At 35.4% G+C, this 21,226-nt stretch overlaps 2 protein-coding genes across 5 annotated transcripts in view; one reads left to right on the top strand and one right to left on the bottom strand.

Annotated features, from left to right (window-relative positions):
- Positions 1-21,226, top strand: part of pdha1b (pyruvate dehydrogenase E1 subunit alpha 1b) — a 58,839-nt gene that overhangs the window by 24,044 nt on the left and 13,569 nt on the right. The gene's annotated exons all lie outside the window — the stretch shown is intronic.
- ythdf3 (YTH N6-methyladenosine RNA binding protein F3) overlaps positions 9,092-21,226 on the bottom strand; it is a 12,149-nt gene continuing 14 nt past the window's right edge. Inside the window, exons 1-6 of one of the 4 annotated variants that reach the window (XM_087308188.1) lie at positions 21,208-21,226; positions 20,902-21,123; positions 20,566-20,590; positions 19,991-20,070; positions 17,854-19,503; positions 9,092-10,071 (exon numbers count right to left, since the gene is read on the bottom strand). The exon at positions 21,208-21,226 is cut by the window's right edge and continues 14 nt beyond it. In XM_087308188.1, coding sequence (XP_087164314.1) covers positions 10,048-10,071; positions 17,854-19,503; positions 19,991-20,070; positions 20,566-20,590; positions 20,902-20,925 — 1,803 coding nt within the window. In that variant the 5' untranslated portion in view covers positions 20,926-21,123; positions 21,208-21,226 and the 3' untranslated portion in view covers positions 9,092-10,047. 4 annotated transcript variants of the gene reach the window in all.

Below are 21,226 nucleotides of genomic sequence, written 5' to 3'. Positions count from 1 at the left end.
AGCTTCTTCATGATGGACGTCCAGCGTTCTCCAGCCTCCGGTGCCTAAACTGCAGCTCTGCACAAGAAGTTTGGCCAGAGGAGAAATGGTTTGCCCAACTGAGTCTGGTCTCTCTCAAATTTTTTACCTTTCACTTTCGTCAATAGGTGAAGTTTGTTCCTCGCCAATGTTGCCACTGGCTTGCTTGGTTTGGGACTTGTGGAGCTGTGCATCGATAGATTTTCTCTTCAGTGTTTAGACTTTCAGCAGTGAAAATTAAATCACACTGAACTGAACTAAACTTAACTTTAATTCTGAAAACTTTTACTAGAACTTCTATGTTAAGCTACTTTGATGCAATCTACATTTTAAAAGCGCTACAGAAATAAAGATCAATGAAATCAATGAAATTATTGTTAAGTATGACCCATTTTTTATTAACACAGTGAAAGAACAAGTGAGCTCAAACTAACCATCATACTGTACATGTTTTCATTTTAATTTAGTTCTTATTCCTTGCAAAGCCCTTTCAAATGGATCAATAAACTAATTTTTGAGCAGGCGCTCGTCCTTATGAAGCTTCAGCCTAACCTTGCTCTCAGGCATTTCTCTTCAGCTAAATACGCCAGTTGCTTCAAAGCCAGCCGAATCAAAGGCCTTTGGCTCTGCCTCTCATCTCTTTCTAATTGGCGGTGCTGAGGCTTCGAAAAAACATCTGTAGAAAAACTGAACTCCATTCAGCTGCATCACAATCAGTCAGCTTCTTCTGATGAGATTTAACTCATTCAGTTTGTCCGTCATGACAAGATCCTAAAGTCTTCTTGACTGCAGCTTTAAACTTATATACTTATAAAATGTTCATGCCACTTTAAAAAATGTTTGATTCTGATCGGTTGATACAAACAGATAAAGTTAATTTATTTTTAATTACTTAGTTAATTTATTTTTAGTACTTTTTAGGTACTAATATGTACCCTTGAGGTATTAATATAGACCTTTTAGGTACAAATTTATACTTTTTGAAAATGTACCACCCCAGTGACAACCCGCATACCTTTATTTATGAGAGCGTAATATAGCTAGACAGAGGTTGATTAGCTGGTTCGGGTGTGCTTAATTGGGGCTGGAGCTAAAATATGCAGGACACCAGGCCTCCAGGACCAAGTTTGGACACCCCTGCTGTTAGCATTCAGGCACTGGAGAGTCTAAAGCATTCAAGTATCAAGACATTATGCAGTTTGTAACTTTAATAAAAATTAACTTTACTGAATTATATATACATTGAAACATTACATGATTGTTTTTTTACATTTAGTTAATAATTTTGTATCTAAATACTCTAATACTCCCCACAAAAGCATAAAGCTTTGTTTTTCCTTTTTATTTTGCCCTTATTGTATTTATCTATGCTTTTGAAGGATTCGGATTTCTGCTTTCCAATCCGTCTCATCATGGACCAACGTTTATCCCTCATCATCCTGTTTCTCAGTATTTAACTGTGAATTGATTTTAATTAATGAATAAGTTAACATATTGCGTAATATAAGAATGTTCAGTGCATTTGCCTGTCTCTTTATAACTATTTTCAGAAGCCATCAAACTAGGTCAGAGGTCAAGGAGACCTTGAATAGAACTGAGGGCTGAGGACTGGAAGCAACTGTTTCTATTGTTATTTCTACGAGTTAATACTGTCTAAAATGTCTAGTGATTTTGCAATTTTACGGTAAAATCTTTTAAAGTGATTCTACTTTTTATTCAAGATAGACTTTGTGTAGTAAGGAATTATAACTGCCTGAATGTAGATGATACCGGTTTTTAACCAGTTTTGATAAAGACGGCTGAGAGTACAGTCAGCCTTGGAAAAGAAACAGATTATACTTTATGTGTGTGTGTTCTATTTGATTGTTGATCCGTTTCACAGGTCTGGAGTCAGCTCTAATCAGTCTTAGGGATGTCTGACGTTTATGCTTAAGATAATGTTCAGAATTGTACGCACGAACCCCACGTAGAAATTTTCCTAGTCTCTGTGTTTTAACCAATCAGGTTAGAACACCTATATGTATGACACAGTTAATGACGTTATGTGAGAATATAACTGTTATTGATTGGTAATTGTAAGCAGAGCGGCCCTGGAACTCATTGCGAGAGTTGAAGCTGGCTTTTGCGAATGAAACTGCAAACTATCTTCAGTAAACTTGAATTATTTATTTAAATCTCTGACTCCGGCTCTTCTTCATCTACCAGACTGGTCATTCTTTGGGTCAAGCTGTAAACTATCCCTACAGTTTTAATCCTAGATTTCCTTTTTTGCTGGCTTACATGCTACTTTTAATTTGCTTATTTATATCTTATACATGATCAATCTTTTGAATTCATTAACAGAGCTAGTGAAGACATCTGGTGAAATTGTATTTATATCGGAATAGATAGGCTATGCAGAAAAACAATTTATTTTCAGATTTTTCCTATATCATGCAGCCCTTATCATAAGTTAGCAGAATAAATTATATTTTACTCAAACCCCCAACTATCAATCATAAATCCAGAGAAACCGAGAAAGTATACTACCTTAAAAGGGACCTATTATGCAACAATCACTTTTATAAGGGGTATAACCACAGTTGTGTTGCAGCAATCTGTAAATATAACCAGCTACTAATAGTAAAAATGTATTAACTTTATTAATTAATTTATTAATTTTTTTTTAACTGCCCACTAGTGACAATCTCTCACAAGATGGCGCCAGTGCGCTTTCGAGACGCAAGTGTGTGCCATTAATATGACACTAAAGTCCTACAATAACTACTAGTGTGTAGTGTACATCCTAAAAACTATTTTGTTATGACACCTGATGAACTGAGAAAACATAAAAAGGAGTTGTTCCCTGTCTTTTTGCGTGGAACAAGTTCAAATGCAAAAACTTCTAAGTGGCATCTGGAATTTTCTTCTATGAGCATTTTCCTTAGGCTCTTATGTTTATGTTCAGTTATTTCATTTTAAAAGCAATGAAAATAACCTATTATTTGCCATGATATTGAAAATACTGAATCAAGACAAGGGGAGAGCCTGAGAAAAATGCTAGTTTTAGAAGAACATTTTTGATGGAACTTAGAGGTTTTTGCATGTGAGCTCTTCAATTATACTCTTCCCACACCAAGAGTTTAAAATCATCGATCAGTGCTCCGCCCCAGAGACATCCCTGTCTGACTACGAGATGAGCGAAAGCAGCACCTGATCATGTTTATATATCATGATTACATGTTGCCTATACATTTATATAAGTCTAAATATCTAAAAACACACAAAAGAAGCATTGTATTTTATTAATTAGATGTACATTGCAGCATTGTTTTAGATTAGAGTAGATTCAACTTTATTGTCATTACACATGTACAAGTACAAGGCAACGAAATGCAGTTTAGGTCTAACTGGCATTTTGTGTGTGTGTGTGTGTGTGTGTGTGTGTGTGTGTGTGTGTGTGTGTGTGTGTTTTGTAATTGAATATCTGTGTATAAAATATCGTGTGGTTAACAGGCAAAAGAGAGAAATAAAATCACCTCAGTATGACCATTAGTGTGGAGCTTCTTTTTAATAATAAAAAAAACAACGCAGAGAAACGTCCGCTTTGAGTATCCACTGAGCACAACCTTTAGCATCAACAGAGAAAAAAAATCTAATGAAACAAGTGCACTGAGGTATCCAGCAATGTAGTGAGGATGTTCTCTCCAATAAATAAATAAAATATCCGATAAATTACTTGGTGTTTTTTATTTTATTTTAAACATGCTCAATTTTGAAACGAAAATCCGAAATCGTCACCTCTTACTACATAGTTCTATCCGCTTGTTAAGTGTGACGTCACGCGAAGCGGCTTCCAGGTCCAAGCACTCTATTCAACTGAAATAAATAAATAAATAAAAATAATAATAAAGCACTCAATTCAACTGTATGGCGAGACTCATAAAATGATAATTATAAACGTTTACAAAGCGATTACTTTTGAAAATCACAATTGCAATATATATGGCCATGCCTAATATCCGATGGCCAGAAAGTGATTTATTTTTTTATGAATTGTTACAATTTTTACAATACATTACAAGATTGTTGTGTACATTATGACTTTAAATAAAATTAACTTTAATGTGTGATATAAATTAAAAGTGATCATAAACGAATAATTTCTCAACTCATATAAGTGGCGGCTTGGACCCGGAAACAGTATTACATACTTCACCAACACGTCACCACTTAACAAGCGGATACAACCAGAAGTGAACGCGCATACGCTTGTGCCTCAGAAGCTCACCGGCGCCATCTTGTGCACCAGCCTATTAGCATAGAAAGTGAGCCTTGTTTTTGAACCAGCCACTATGCTGACACACAGGCAATTGTAGCTACACCCTCATTTGAAAAGAGCACAATCTCATGTGGATTTAAAGCGACAGTCACCAAAATGAAACATTTGGGATCAAAGCCTAGAAGTGGCAGTTTCAAAGAGTTATAAAACATTATTTGTGGAGTATTTTGAGATGAAATTTCACATACACACTCCAGGGACATCAGAGAGTTTATCTTGTAAAAAGTGGCATAATAGGCCCCCTTTAATGGTTTCCATGTTCTATAGACGCTTCTGCATATAGCATATTTCTGCAGCTCTGTTGATTTGCAGTGATTAATCTGAGATGTATGCTTGTTCAAAAGGGCCTGCTGTGATCTGATCCGACTTCTCAAAAAAAAAAAAAAAAAAAAAACAAGGGCCAGGAAAACCCAAACCAACACAAAGGCTGATGAAATAAAAACCATCATTTGCATATTCAGCCTTTGTTCTTTTCATGCCTGTGAGGCAAACTGGCAATTAGCGGCAGCAGCAGAGGTTATTAATAGCATTGACCGTGTTGAACAAACTCACCTAAAAAACAGTAAAGGAAAGCGTTTAGCAGTTGAAGCCAGATGGGTGTGCTGATACATACGCAGAACATGACCGCGATAAAGTCTTAATTCAAAGCCTCTTTCTTGGTAATTACAAGTTTTTGTAGAAAACAGACAGAGAGCAGAGGGACTCTCTTGGCAAGCCACCATTAATTGACTTTGCAGAGGTGCAGAATGGACAACAAGTGCCATGCTCATGCTGTAATTGCCTGATTAAAGATGAAGGGCTTCTGGGTGAGAGAAAGCAAAGCTCTGCCTTTAACAGGGAAATGACATAAGAGCTTGTCATCGGGTTCATGTAGCTGCACTTTTCTTCTCGAATCAGCCAGAATGTTTTTCGTCAGGAGACTGTTTAACAGGTATTGGAACAGAATACTTTCTAATAGCTTTTTTTTTTTTTTTATGTTTTAACTTCTGTCGCTCTTTTGTATAATACAGGTGTGATAACGGCATTTGAGATGTGACAAATATAAAAAAAATAAATATATTTATAGGACCACTGCATTTAATTATAGCACATTCTACTAAAATAAATAGATAAAACTTGAAAAGGAACAAGACAAACAAACTTGACATTTCTAAAATAACTGAATTAATTGTGGTTAAAATAAATAGAGAGATGTGTGAAATATACAATTTTACTTTTGATCTTGATAGCTTTTGCATTGCAGTTGTTTAATAATAAATTGAATAAACATTTTATAAATATTTAATTACTGGCTTTAATTAATTAATTATATTTTCCTAATCACTTTAATGAGCTCTGTACTTTATATTCAACTTAATAATGTAATATATTGCATCTTTGCTATATTTATGTAAAATACATTGGCACACAAAACTTTTTATATATTAGAATTTTGTGATTTTTTTTAATCTAAGCCTAAACCCCTGTTTATTTTTTTAAACATGGCACTGTTGTTGGATTAAATACTTAAACTTACAAAATAAAACGAAGACAGTCCTGGTGTATCAGTGGATAAAGGGGATGACCTCTTGCTTTGCCTTAAAATAGATAACCTATATTTTGAAAAACAAAATTCATATATTTTGGTCTATTTGAAAAGTATTGAAGAATTAAGATGGTGATTCTTTTCTTGAACTGACAGACATTGAAAGAAATGTAGACAAATATGTTATTGCTGTATTATTTAATAATATATTGTTATTTAATTTTTTTCTTTCGAAGTGTGTTAAGGTATTTTGAAGGTATATTATTCTTGCTGTATTTTTGTTTTTGTATTATTTTTTTTAAACTTAATGAAAATTTTTTTTTACTAAACTGAAAAAATTAATCCTGTCAATTTAAAAATGTTTAAAATAAAAAAATATTGTTCAAAAAAAGTTCCATATGCGTATCTTAATGTATTGATTTGGACATTGAGAGATTTAATAAAATTAAATACATATATATATATATATATATATATATATATATATATATATATATATATATATATATATATATATATATATATATATATATATATATATATATATATATATATATATATTATAATTTGTGTGTGTGTGTGTGTGTATATATATATATATATATATATATATATATATGTGTGTGTGTGTGTGTGTGTGTGTGTGTGTGTGTGTGTGTGTGTGTGTGTGTGTGTGTGTGTGTTTAAGCCTTGCAAATGCTCCTCAGCAGGTAAAATTGAAATGTGTTAGACAATAGCGCCACCCAATGGAGGATGAACACAGCTCAGGTATAATCTAACCAACAAACGAATGAACTCGTGTGAATTTTTTCCTGTGTAATCTGTATAAAACTGATTTTCATTTTGTACAACTCATTTACACATTGCACTTTAAACGAGTATTAGTTTTTCCATAAAATTAGCATCCCAAAAATCATATCTCTGAAATAATGCAGTATTAAATATTACATTTATATTGCATAATATTCTAATTAAAACTAGCTCTGGTAGCTCTGCCTTGCGACACATACATAAATACAAACCTGCTGCAGTCAAGACAACTTTCAGTATTCGTTTCCATAAATCTATATTTATTTTTTTCAAATCAGATTAATCACATCATACCTCAGTTAGCATCAGCATCGTTAATAAGCATTGATTTACAGTAACCTATACAAACATGGCCTTATACCGAAGCACACAGAGGAAAGGGGGCAGAAGGCGTCTCATTTTGCCACAGTGTCATCGTCGTGCTCACTCCAACCATAAAACGTGAATCCAAATCGCAGAGTCAGGTTTTTCTTACCCACAACCTCCTGAACCGAGAACAGCTTAAAATGGCAGCTTCCAGTAAACAAACAGGAAATAGCAGAGACTGTAATTACTTTGCGTTACTCACAGACGTTTGAGAAGAGCAAGTCTTCTCAGAAGAGCCGCTGGAAACATTCAGACCATAGCAACAATATTAATCTATCAATCAATCGATCTATCTATCAATATAATCAAGACCTAAATAGATTGGTTCATTTGCTTGGCCTCAGTATATACTTGCAAACGGCAAAACTGAAAGTTCTCATGCATTATGAATTTGGACAATACAAATAATGTTCTGCATCCATTAAATAAAGAATTGGAAAATCTCGTTCTCTCAGAGTTGTGGAAGCTGGAATACATTCTAAAAGGAAAAGTTAAAATATAGATAAGTGGAGAAAATTATGTTCACATTGCAGCTTCCGTGATTCAGACTAAATCCTGATTACATTCTGAAAGAGACAAATTCAAAATGTTGGAACGCTAAACGAGGACTGTTTGTTTTAGCTAGCGAGTGGCAATTCAGACAAAAAAAAAAAACTATGGAATCGCTAAAGATATACGTTATGTTACTATATGTTACTAATTTTAGGTAGTTAGTAACATATAGGAGAAAACTGCCTCGTTCTCAATAGCTTTTGGCAGTTTAAAAAAAGTCTAAATGTGGGTTCTCTGAAATTGAATAATCTTTATTTTAGTTTGCTAGTCAGAGCTTCAGCAATTCAGACTGAATCTTAATTACAAATTAAAAGAAATCCCAAAGTTTGTATAGCTAAGAAAAGATATGTGTGTTAGCCGAGTCATAGGTGAAAAATATCTCATTCTCTCAAAGGCTTTGCACTTACAAATAAGGTTGGATTTCATTTTGAAACTAAAAATGTGAACAATGTTATGTGAAATGTGAAAATTATGTTCACACTGCAGCTTCAGTAATGTGGACTAAATCCTGATTACATTCTGAAAGAGACAAACTCAAAACATTGGATTGATAAAACAAAATATTAAGCAAGTGAGTCACCTATTAATTCAGCTTCATCAATTCAGACTGGATGCTGATTAAAATATTAAAAAAATAAACAAAATGTGGATTCACCAGCCTAATCTCACAAGGAAACGCAAGTATTTTACTTTTGTCAATTTAGTGGCTATTCGTACGAGTTCAGGCATACGAAAATGTACAATTTTAAAAAGGAGGCGCGGCCCTCAACCCCGCCCCTAAACCCAACTGTCATTGGAGATAAGCAAACTGCACTAAATTGTCTGAATGAGATTGTGCGAATTCATACAAATTAGCCACTAAATCAAAAAGTTCCAGAAGAGATTCAGCAATTCTGACTTTAGCTGGATTACATTCTGTAACGAAACTCTAAAAACATGGATAATGTGCAGAGTAAACTACGTCTCACTGATTTTCAGCAATTCAGACTGAATCCTGATTACTTTCTGAAAAAGTAAAACTCAAAACTTTGGATCACTAAACAAGGAAAATTATTGTTTATTTTAGATAGCCAGTCACCTATGGGAAAAAGTCGTCACCTTTTCACTCAACTTCGACAACTCAGACTGGATCCAGATTGCATAATAAAAGAATTAAAAGTTCTTATTTAGCTTGTTATATAATAGACTTTCTCAATCTTACTGAGCTTTGCCAAAAACATTCTGAAAATAATAAATGTGGCATTGCTAATGTGGCAAGGATACAATTCATTTCAAATCACGAGTCACCAGGATGACAAAATGATCGGAATGAGATTCGGAAATTTAGATTAAATCCTGCTTACATTCTGAAAGGGGAAAATAAATCAATTGTGGGGTCGCAAAACATGGACTATTATATTAGCTAGAAGCTAACTCACCAATAGGAGAAAACTGTTAGCTTAAGAACTTCAAACTTAATCCTGATTGCACTGTGAAAAAAAAAAAACTCAAAACATGGATCGCTAAACATGGATAATGTTTATTTTAGCTAGTGAGTCACCTATAGGAGAAAACTGTCACGTTCTCACTGAGCTTCGGCAATTCAGACTGAATTCTGTTTAGCAGCAGATTAGAATCCTGATCAGTCCCAAAAAAAAGCATTAAAGAGGTTCTCCTGAACACCAGATTTGAGGATTGATGGACGTCAGAGGAACTTATGGCATTTCTGAGCAGGTTTCTCCCAAAACAAATGCACTTCTGAATGACAAGATTGCAGGAAAATAACAAAGAAACAAATTAATTCAACAACAAAACAAAAAAGTGTGCACTGGCTGGTGTCATTCTGCACCAAGCTGCAAAAGTAATCTTTTGGTACACACAAAAAAAAAAAAAAAGATGCAAACACACAAAGGTGAAATGGCTACTGTGGAGTCAGTCTACAATATTGGACGTGATTATTCAGACTTGATATTCAGTCAGGCAAATATCAATTGTGTTTTTACAGCGTTACGTAAATTCAAGTATGATTTCTCTGTCCTTGGATACATAATTGTCGCCTCCTCTGAGAGTGCTCAAGTTTCAAGAGCGCTAAAATTTCAATGATTTACAAAAAGACAAAACAAGAAGCCTGCAAAAACATTTGAAATCCTCAGAACCAATGACACTGGTTAGTCAGTTAATACCGAACAGGTGTCCAATAATAGTTAAGGATACTGGTATAAGCTTTTAGAAGGGCTGAAAGTGCTTTAAGATAGTTTACGTGAGTGATTTTCGTTTCCGTTTCGTGCGAGACTTGAGCGTAAGGGCAGATCCATCAGAAGTTGACGCTGAATCGTCCACTGTTGTGATTTAAGTGTTCGTACATCATCTTTAGCAGAAAAAATAGGTCAGAACCCAGTTGTTCCTCTGAGGTTACACAATATTTAAGGTTCTACATCATTAGTGTTGACGTTCTACCAAGGAGATCTCTGTAAACCTACTGCTTATTTCTATTTCGCTCCTGTAAAGAAAAAAAAGAGAAACAAAATTAGACGATTCAATCGAACATGGAGCCATTAAGAAGATATTTGTCTTTTACTAAGCCAGTTTGTGTAAACTCAGATGAAACGGAAGTGTTTTGAAAATCTCTTGTGGTATTCTGGCTGCCCAAGAAATCAATGCAATCTTTTCAGCACTGCAAAATGCTCCAAATTGTTTTGTGTTTTTCCGCATGTTGGGTCAAAGACAGATTAAATTTTAGTTTTTTAGCCCCCTTTGTAAAAATGTGTACATTTCTTTTTCCTGAAAAGATACAAATTTAGATTGTACATTATTTACAGAAGACACAGACTAAAGTAATTTCTTATCAGACATATTTAATACGAGAATCATCACAATTCTGACCACTACCAATTACATCATAATCATTTATAATTATTCATTAAACCAACAGACATTTAAAAGTCATATTATTTTGTTAAAATAAATAAATTAAAATACTTCATTTTCTGTGCTAAAAGTGATTTTAGGTTTTACGGTGTTATAATATATAATGTTATAGTGGTAGATAATCAGTAATATTTTTTTTTATTATTTGAATATTTGTTTAAACTAGATTTGACACAACCTCACAGCAATTCGGAACCTTTTGATTTCATGGCTAATTTGTATGAATTCATACAATCTCATGCATACAATTTAGTGCAATTTGCTCATTCACCAAGCACGGTTGGGTTTAGGGGCGGGTTTGGTGTCATGCCTCCCTTTTTAAAAACATTTTACATTTTCATACGACTGAATTCGTACAAATTCATACTAATTAGCTACTAAACTGAAAAAACATAAAATAGTTACGTTTCCTAGCGAGATCACTGGAATTTTTTGTTAGCATAACCTGATTAATAATCCTAAAAATAAATTGCATGCATAATTACATTTCAACAAATTAATTAAAAAAAAACAGGCATGTTGTTACCAAGCATAAGGGTTTTCAATGTCAGTTTACTAAAGATACAGGTCCAACAACTGCTTGCAATTTTGAAGCATGTAATAGTGAAAACAAAACTGTTGACAATGCAAAAAAAAAAAAAAAAAAAAAAAAAACCTTTTCATCCTAAAATACATTTTAAATACACTACCTGTCAAAAGTTTGGGGTCAGTTTTTTTTTTTAAGAAAATTATTCTGTTCATCAAGGCAGCATTTATTAAATGTAAAAAAAAAAGTTAAATGTTTATCAACATTTTAAATAACTGCTTTTTATTGTATGTAGTTTCAAATTAAATCATTACTATTACCAATAATAATATAATAATAATAATAATAATAATAAATCACATTTCACAATTTGTACTGTATTTTTGATTAAATAAATGCAGCCTTGGTGAGCAGGATAAGTTTAATATAATACATTTAAAAATCGCACTTACTCAAAACTTTTGACCAGTAATGTATATTAGGTAATATGTCAGATGAATTTTCACAGCAAATGAACACCTCAGTCATACAAAAAGTGTATATTATTATTTAAATGTTATTCTACATTTGGATATTTACCCTATATCATGGTTATAATTTAGCAATTTAATAACCCACTTTTCAACAAATCTGATTATGGAATAAAATGGGAAACAAATATCCTAGTTTTCTCCAAGAACATAGTTCAACTAAAAAATTTCATTTGATCATCGTTTAATCCAAAGCCAATTGCTCTCTTTTTTCAAACTACAAAGAAAAAACAAAAAAAGTGTTCTGCTTTCAGTTGTGCACATGTAACGATAGTGACAAAAAACAAGACTGAAAAAAGTCTCAACAGTCAAAACCATTTTATTTTATATTTTTTTATTATTATTATTTTTTTTTATTATTATTCCTCTAAAATCCTTGAAATTAGGGCTGGGTGAATAGGCCTAAAATCTAAATTTCGATTAATTGAACATTTGAACTCAATTATGATAAATAAACGTTTATTTTATTTATTTATTTACTTTATTTTATAAAAATATGCCATCTCAAGGCATCTCTATCGCAGCTTCTAATCATCGTCAATGTAGTGCAAATGTGTGACATGAAGTAACATTTTGTGAGAGGTGCGCCAGTAAGCCACTGTGTGAAGGCTAAATAATAATAAATCAGCCCTAACAGAGCATGTTCATATATCTCCACACACAGTAGGGAAGGTAACTGAAAAAAATTACCTGGATTAGATTGATTATAGGTTCTGAATGTCGATTTCGATTATATTTTTGATTAATCACCCGGCCCTACTTGAAATATTTAATGCATCTGTAAAATATTCATAGCGCTTCACCTCTTCCACATTTTTTACAGCCCTATTCCAAAGTGGATTCAATTCATTTATTTCCTCAAAATTCTACACACAATACCCAATAATGACAATGTGAAAAAAGATTTTCTGAATTTGTTGCAAATATATCAAAAACAAAAAAACCTGAAAAATAAATCACATGTGCAAAAGTATTTACAGCGTTTACTGTGAATCTCTAAATTGAACTCTATTCAATTTGAATTCTGTTTCCACTGATCATTCTTGAGATGTTTCAGCAGCTTAATTGGAGTTCACGTGTGGTAAATTCAGTTCAGTGGACATGATTTGAAAAGGCATATACTGCACCTGTCTATAAGGTCCCAGGATTAACAGTGCATGTCAAAGCACAAACCAAGCATGAAGACAAAGGAACTGTCTCGAGGCACAAGGCTGGGGAAGGTTGCAGAAAAATTTCTGCTTCTCTGAAAGATCCAATGAGCACAGTGGCCTCCAGAATCCATAAGTGGAAGTTGTTTGAAACCACCAGGACTCTTCCTGGAGCTAGCTGGCCATCTAAGCCGAGTAATCGGGGGAGAAGGGCCTTAGTCAGGTTGGTGATCAATAACCCGATGGTCACGGAAGCCACTCCCTGCCTGGAATTTGCCAAAAGGCATCTGAAAGAATCTCAGACCATAAGAAACAAATGGTCTGGTCTGATGAGACTAAAATTGAACTCTTTGGAGTAAATGCCATGCGTTCTGTTTGGAGAAAATCAGGCACCGCTCATCCGCTAATACCAACCCTTACAGTGTAGCACGGTGGTGGCAGCATCATGCTGTTGGGATGTTTTTCAGCAGCAGGAACCGGAAGACTAGAATAGAGGAAAGATGAATGCAGCAATCTACAGAGACATCCTGAATGAAAGCCTGCTTCAGAGTGCTCTTGGCCTCAGACTGGAGCGACGGTTTATCTTCCAGCAAAACAATGACCCAAAGCACACCACCAAAATTTCAATGGAGTGGCTTCACAACAACTTGGTAAATGTCATAGAGTGGCCCAGCCAGAGCCCAGAGCTAAATCCTATTGAACATCTCTGGAGAGTTCTGAAAATGGCTGTACACCATCGCTTCCCATCCAACCTGATAGAGCTTGAGAGGTACTGCAAGGAGGAATGAACAAAAACTCCCAAAAACAGGTGTGCCAAGCTTGTGGCATCATATTCAAAAACACTTGAGGCTGTAATTGCTGCCAAAGGTGCATTAACCAAGTATTTAGCAAAGGCTGTGAATACTTATGTGCATGTGATTTTTCAGGTTTTCCATTTTTAATAAATTTGCAACAACTTAAAAAAATTCCCATTGTCATTATGTAGTATTGTGTTTAGAATTTTGAATAAAAAAAAATAATTTAATCCATTTTGAAATAGGACTGTAACAAAAAATGTGGAAAAAGTGAAGCGCTATGAATAATTTCCGGATGCACTGTACAACACATAATATGGCAATTTTTTTCGTATCCTTTTACTTTTTTTATAATACTGATTGCTATCAAATGAGAGATTATAAACAGGACATGTTAATTTCTCCTCCTGTTTACTAAAAAAAGAAAGAAGGCCATATGGCATTAGAACAATACGAGGGTGAGCAAATAATGACTGAATTACAATTTTTTTGCCAAAACGCCCTTAAATTTTTGTTACGGTGAAGTGTTCTCTCATCATGTCTTATCAACAAATCTGAGAATATTTATAGCTCAACATGTATGTTAATGCATAAGAAAACAGAAGTTTACTAGGCAAAGCACTGTAGAAAAATCAAGCTTTTTCCATTTAAAACAGATGAATATCAGCTACATAAGGTGTCATATATGACTCAGTCTAAGCTTATAAGTATTTCCACACAACATAACTCTGCTAGAACTAGAAGACTTTAATGAACGTAATTGGAGCTACTCATTATATTATAGCCAGAGTTTTGACCACACTATTATATAGAGAAACAAAATAAACAGTAGGTGAATGGATCGGAAGTCAAAATGTCAAAGACACAAACTGACAAATTGGATTATTTGCATTAGCTCATCATTCTTGAATACTTGTATATATTTATTTATACACACAGACTACACATATCATTTAAATATACAAACATACACCCACGCACACATTTTCTTCATAAAAACTATACCATTCAAATCACTTCATTGCACAAATCAAGCCTTAGATTTGACAAATTAAACCACAGGCCTCGAAGACCTTTTTTAATTTAAATAGTTCATTTTATTATGGCTTTGGCAATCTACACATGATTGGTAAGATAATAAAATATAACGTTTGGAGAACACCTAATCTGAGGTTTGATAGTTGCTCTGGAAAAAAGCTAATTTAGTCCATGTACAACAAGACATTTTGCAATTTCAATTTATGTTCTTGATCAACAAGTTCATTCTAAAGTGTCTTACGTAAAAAATGCACAATTATTTTTCAAGACGAATAACATGCTGATTAGGGCTGCTTAATATATCAAAATAATGATGATTATCATGATAACAGCATATGCAATATCCATACTGCAAAGAGGTGCAATAACTTAATATCATTCATATGGCAAGCAAAATTGTTTTTTTTTGTTGTTGTTTTTTACCAAATTTGACCGATCACCATATTTACATCTGCCTCCCCAATGGGTGCTATTCGGCTATTGGCCAGACCAGGCCCAAAGGGGAACCTACAATGCCTCAGAAAGATGAAAATAAATACCAATAGCGACAGTAGAGGCAAGTGACAAATATGAAAATTGCATAAAACATAAAAAATCTGCCGATGATTTCAGTGGTTTAAAGTCTAAATGTTTGCACCTTAACAGTTTTTTTAGCTTGTTTATTTGAATACGATAAATACATTTAAGAATAGTTTTTAAAAATAGCATATTTTATGGGGAATTTTATAGACCATTTCAATGCGGTCATGTCACGGGCCCATGAACATTTCCTGCTTGTTATCAAACTATTTCATAACTGTAACAAAAGGCAATTTAATCTTTACTTAATGTTAAAACAGCTACCATAACATTATCTATCAATATGGCTCTTTTTGGTTTCTTGGAAGCTATAGAAATAAAACATGTAAAACAGGACATACGCTGGGACCATTGTTTTTGTTTACATCCTTCAAAATGGTCTATATTACAAGAAATATCATTATTGCAATACTCAGCAGTATCGCATATTGCATAATTTCCCAATATCGTGCAGCCCTAATACTGATGTAATGGAGCATTAAAGTTGCAGTGCTGCATACAGGCCATAAACATGCAGCAAATAAATTTAGTCAATTCACAATATGGTTATATAGAGGAGTAAAAGCAGCAGTTTAAATGTTAATTCACCAAAAAAAAAATTCTGTTAGCATTTACTCCATATGAATTTCTTTCTTTGAAGTAAGCAAATTTCAAAGCATTAAGTTTCTGGTTCCCGTAGTATTTAATGGCAATAAGTAAGGACCAGCAACTATTTGGTGACCCACATTTAAAATATATATTCTTCAGTATTCCTCAGCTGAAACTCAGATGTTTGAAACAGCTTGATGATACAGAAGTCCTAAGAGGCCATGCATTCAAATATTATTTACTTTTGTTTTGTTATGATCATGACTTAATTATCCCGTAACTCTTGACATAACTTGTTTTCTTGAAAAAGTTGTTTTCTCGTGATCACAACTTAATTTTCTTGTGATCTTGACGTAACAAAAAGTAGTTTCCTTGTGACTTAAACACAACTTTATTTTTGCGTTTATTTATTTATGAATATTTATTTATTTATTTATTATTATTATTAACATCTGGCCAATGTACGACCACACAACCTATTTTTTCAACCTGGATGCCCTTGATATGCCTACCCATAGCCACGGGAACTCAAGTTCAAGTGTGCAATAAGCAGGCTTGTATGGAAGTGTTAAGGCAGTTTTATAGAAATTCAGAGTTCAGCTGGACATGTTATGCTATAGATATGAGAGAAGCGCTACGCGTCTGTTCAAGACAGCTCTGAGCTGCAGGAGTGATGAGAATGATACGAAATGATGGATTCAAAAGAATAATAACAGAGTTGGTCTGTGTTAGAGATGTCAATTTCCACAAAATTTGGTGATCGAGCATCATTTAGTTTAACAATCAATTAAAGTTTAATCATTAATCACCAATCCATAAACACAATAGATACTTCCCGCAATAATGTGCATACAGTAGCTTCATATCGCATTAATTGCAGGGATTCACTTTTTAAAATAATTGTAAATAACTTGCGGAAAGGAGCAAAGAAAGAGCAGGATATTAATCATTCTTCATAATTTAATTCATAAATGTAGCTACTTCTTTTGCGCCATATAAAGTTGCTTTAAAATGGTACCAGTTGAGGAAATCTTATTGTAAATAATGGTATATAATCTCATACGTGAATATAATCATAAATGTAAATTAATCATGAGCACGAGCATTTGCCCTCATAATATGGCTGTTCTGAACACCTTTATTATTATTATTATTATTAATAATACATAAATAAATAAAAGCAAAAAAATAAGTCGTGAAAAAGAAAACAACTTTTTGTTATGTCGAGATCACAAGATATTCAAGTCGTGATCATAACAAAACGAGAAAAAAAATATTTAATTCATGGCCCTATAGGACTTCCATATCATGGTGTATTTCTAGGTGAACTATCTATTTAACACATCAAATGCAAACTTTTAGTTTAATAGACATTTCAAACATTTGTAGTAATATTGGTCTGAACTAAAAAAAATACTTCATGATTCTTCTTTACAAGTATGTAATGACAAAACATTGTAGGTAATAAAATTTCAGCTATATTAAGATACAAAATGTATATTTGTTGTAAAGAAAGACACGCTCATCCTTAAAAATCTGACCTAGTGAACCCCCCAAAATCAAGTAACCTCTTATGTGAATGCTATGTGTATAACAAGGATAAAATGCAGCTGGTGGCAAGTTAATGGACGCAAATATCAATTATTTGAGCTGGTTGGGCAGGAAATGATGCAAGTCTAATCTATTAATGGGAAATCTGACTGATTGGTGCCACTGCTCAACACCAGGCTTTTGTTGATTGGTAGAGACTTCTTAGTCAGTTACTTCAATTTATTACACAATACTTATCTGCTGACACTTCAGCTAATTGAAATATGAGGAAATGTGTGAAATATGTGCAAGCCGTGTTGAGAAATAATACACAAACGGTGCATTTCTTCACCTCCTGTAATGATGTATTGAGCTACCATATCAAACATTTCATTTTAAATTATGACTGACTGCACTGGTTTTGTCTTGCTGCTGCTTGTTTCTGAAACATATGAGAGACAGAAAGGCTAATCTGGATCAGAAATGAGCTGCTATTCAAAAAACTACCTTAGGAAAGCAACAGACATGCTGACAGCACTAAAACATAACAATGTTTATGAGATCTAAAGGTGCAGTGCCTGCTTTCTGCTATTGTGAAGAGTGGCAGAAAGCTGCGCTTACCCTTCGCATGGCTTCCTCTTCCTCCTGCCGCTTTTCGTAATGTGCAAAATCGTCAAAGATTGAGGTGGTATGCTTGAAAGTCGCAATAATTTTAAGCACTTGCTTTGCTTTCTCTAGGGGCACTTCCTGAGTGTCTCTGGAGTTGGTGACAGGCTTGTTGTCATTGTTTTCTAAGCGGATGTGCCGGAGCTGGTTATTGGGCACGTCCTTAACAAAGATCCATTTCACCTCAAACTTGCCCTTCCATTTATCCTGGGACCAGACGCCAGCATACGCGTTATAGTCCACGGTTGACTTCATCTCCGCCACGCCGCAGAAGTGTCCACTGCCATTGACACTAAAGAGCAGGTACAGTGGACCTTTGGCACTGAGCGAGCGGTAGGCACCATCCAGGCGCTTGTTTCCATGCTCTGTGCTGCACCAGATGGAGTACTTGATGGAGCGGTGGATGTCGTCCTCAGAGTAGCTCTTGATGATGAAGACCCGTCCGTTTTTCAAGGTCCAGTCGAAGTCTTTGGGGTTGTAATTGTTGAGGGCCTTAAGCTTTTCCAGCACGGGATGAACCTCGCTGGAGGAAGGCGATGAGCTCATGGGGACTCCTGTCCCAAGGCCAAAGTTATCCATGCCGCTGTTCTGGTTAAACATGGTTCCTCGGTTCCGAGGGGCCACCCAGCGGTTTTGGATTAGGGGGTTCTGCGCCTGAGATGGGTGCAGGGGCTGTGGAGGTCCTGGCTGCGAGTGATGGTGGGGAGGACCTGGGGGAAGATGCTGAGGGTGCTGGGGAGATTGGACCTGGAGCTGCTGGTGTTGGGGTTGGTGTTGAGGTGGCAAAGGACTTTGAAGCATGGGTGGAGGTTGGGCCAAGAGTTGCTGCTGTACCAACTGCTGAGGGGGCAGCATCTGCTGCGCAAGAGGGGGTTTGGTGATGGACCCTTTGTCCTCCCAAGTCCCAATGTTTATGTTATGCTTTATTGGCGGAGGAGGAATTGTGACGCCGCTTCCCAAAATCATGTTGGGCTTCGGCTTCATCTTAGGCTGAGGCTTTGCAGGTTTCCTCGCGATGGCTGCCCATGAAGTGGGTTTCGGTGCAGAGGAGCTGACAGGTGGCATGCTGTTAGCGGCCATGCTACTCATACCCACCGTCCCTCCTAAAGGAGACCCAACAGTTTTCGTAACAGCTGACATGTCAGAGCCGAGCTTCAGTCCTGCCATTCCCTGATCGATACTACTGAGCCCTGGAACTTTACTAAGTTGCGTGTCACTACCAAATCCAGCCTGTCCATCAGCAATGGCCCGGCCCAAAGAGCTTGGCGGGTATCCATAACTACTGCTGTACGCTGAACTCTGTGTTGACTGTCCCTGAGAACCACTGGTGCCCCAGGTAGAAAAGTCTGCATTTCCAGGAAAGAAGTTAAATCCGTGTTGACTGAGAAAGGGGGGCGTGTTGCCTAAAGCACCGGGCTGGCTGAAGACTCCGTCAGGAATGAAGTGATGCTCACCATTGCTCATCTGTCCATACGTGGTCAGGTAAGGCATAGGAGGGTCTCCTGCAGTGGACCAAGCAGCCTCTCCCAGGGAGTAAGGGAATCCAATAGAGGGAGCATAGTAGCTGGGCATGTAGGGATCAGACATTGGTGGGTAGCTATTACTCTGTAGGGAACAATTAATTAATTAATTAATTAAGTCAGCAATCATTATATAACAAACTAATGGCTAAATAACGATGTGTATGATAATAAAGTAAGATAATTACTCCTGTTTGTTGGGTTTGCTAATGAGGTTAAAGAGAATTCAGCTGTACCATCATTGCAATGAATCACATTATAAATTACATTAAATGTTGAGTATTAAGAATATCTTCAAACTAAAATACTATTTCACAATATGTGATTATTTACTTACATAGACTTACAAAAAACATACACAGCCCAAACTCTGAACATAGTGTATAGCAAATGGTTGGTATCATCACAGAATAAAACATGAAACAGGTCAGAAATGTTAAAACGTACATTTACATGAAACTTATCAGACACTTGTAGAAAGATTTATGGGATTTCAATGTAATGTTACTATGAAAATAAAAAACACAGATAACAGTAGTAACTACTAAGACAGCATAAGGACAGTAACTCACCTGATTTGACTGACTGCTCAGGTAATTGTCAAAGTCATCATCATTTACAGCATCCTTCTGATGCATCGAACCGTTTTGCACTAAACAAAATTATACGACAGACGGAGTCCATTAATTTTACTAACCTTCATCAAACCACTGTGATGTTGATATGAAATATTGAGACCCAGCACAAGTAAATTACATTCAGTAATGAACATGTCCACGCACAAACAAAAGATGTAAAAGAGTTTCTGTGAATATTAATCACAGTAAATAGCTTTGCCTATCAATGTCAAAATTATTAAGTCACATAGACAGGCAGATTAAAACTAAGACTGGTCTGCACTCACAGAAGGAAGGAATATTTATAAATGAGACACATCTAGCAAACCAAACATCCTTAAAAAAACAGTTCATGCAAAAATATGTTTGTCATGATCCGCATGTTGTTCATTTCACCTAATGACAGTTTTAGTTATTTACTATATGGAGAGGAAAATACGAGAATGACAACATCTACCATCTTGTATTTCATAACTATTAAGGGTAAGCAAATAATGATAGGTTCATTTTAAACTCTTTACAACACATACCTTTGTTTCCTTGTCCTTTAGGTCTCTTATTTTGGGTTCAAAGAGTGTGGACAGTGACAAAGAGAGAGAGGAAAAAAACGTAAACATCAATTTATGAAGAAACAAACATGTACACAACAATTCGGCCTAGCAAGAACATCTAGTAAACACCAAACACTCTAAATTTACAGATAATCGACTAAGATTGACGTTGACGCTTTTTAAAGCCTATTTGAAAAGTTGACTCGCCCAAGCGCGCCCAGATATGCTGTCTAGGTAGGCGACTCACTGGGTTTTGAGACACAGCCATTACCTGTGCGTGCACTATCATGTTTATATGGATACAGTCTCTCGTACCTGATCGACAGTTGTCGCAGACATCCTCCGGGAGCCCAAACTGATTGCTGATATGACTGTCCACGGTCTCTCCTGCCACCGCTGCGGGTTCACGTTATTTTTTTTCCTCTCTCCGGGTTGCCCTATAATCACAGCGTATTTCTCAGGCGTTGATCTGCTCGCCTGCTCTCAAACGGTCGGCAGCGGTGCTCTCGGACGGCAGTGACAGCGAATGTCAGACGGCTGGAGGAGGTTGGTGGCAGTTTGGGGTGTTTATGTTAGTCCGAAACATTCACAACACTGTGTAACGTCTGGAGAGAATATTACCCCTGCTCTGCTCCACAAT

Source organism: Danio rerio, chromosome 24 (genome assembly GCF_052040795.2).
Source record: "Danio rerio strain M-AB ecotype USA chromosome 24, GRCz13ab, whole genome shotgun sequence".
Taxonomy (NCBI): domain Eukaryota; kingdom Metazoa; phylum Chordata; class Actinopteri; order Cypriniformes; family Danionidae; genus Danio; species Danio rerio.
This window is presented reverse-complemented; position numbering and strand designations above follow the sequence as displayed.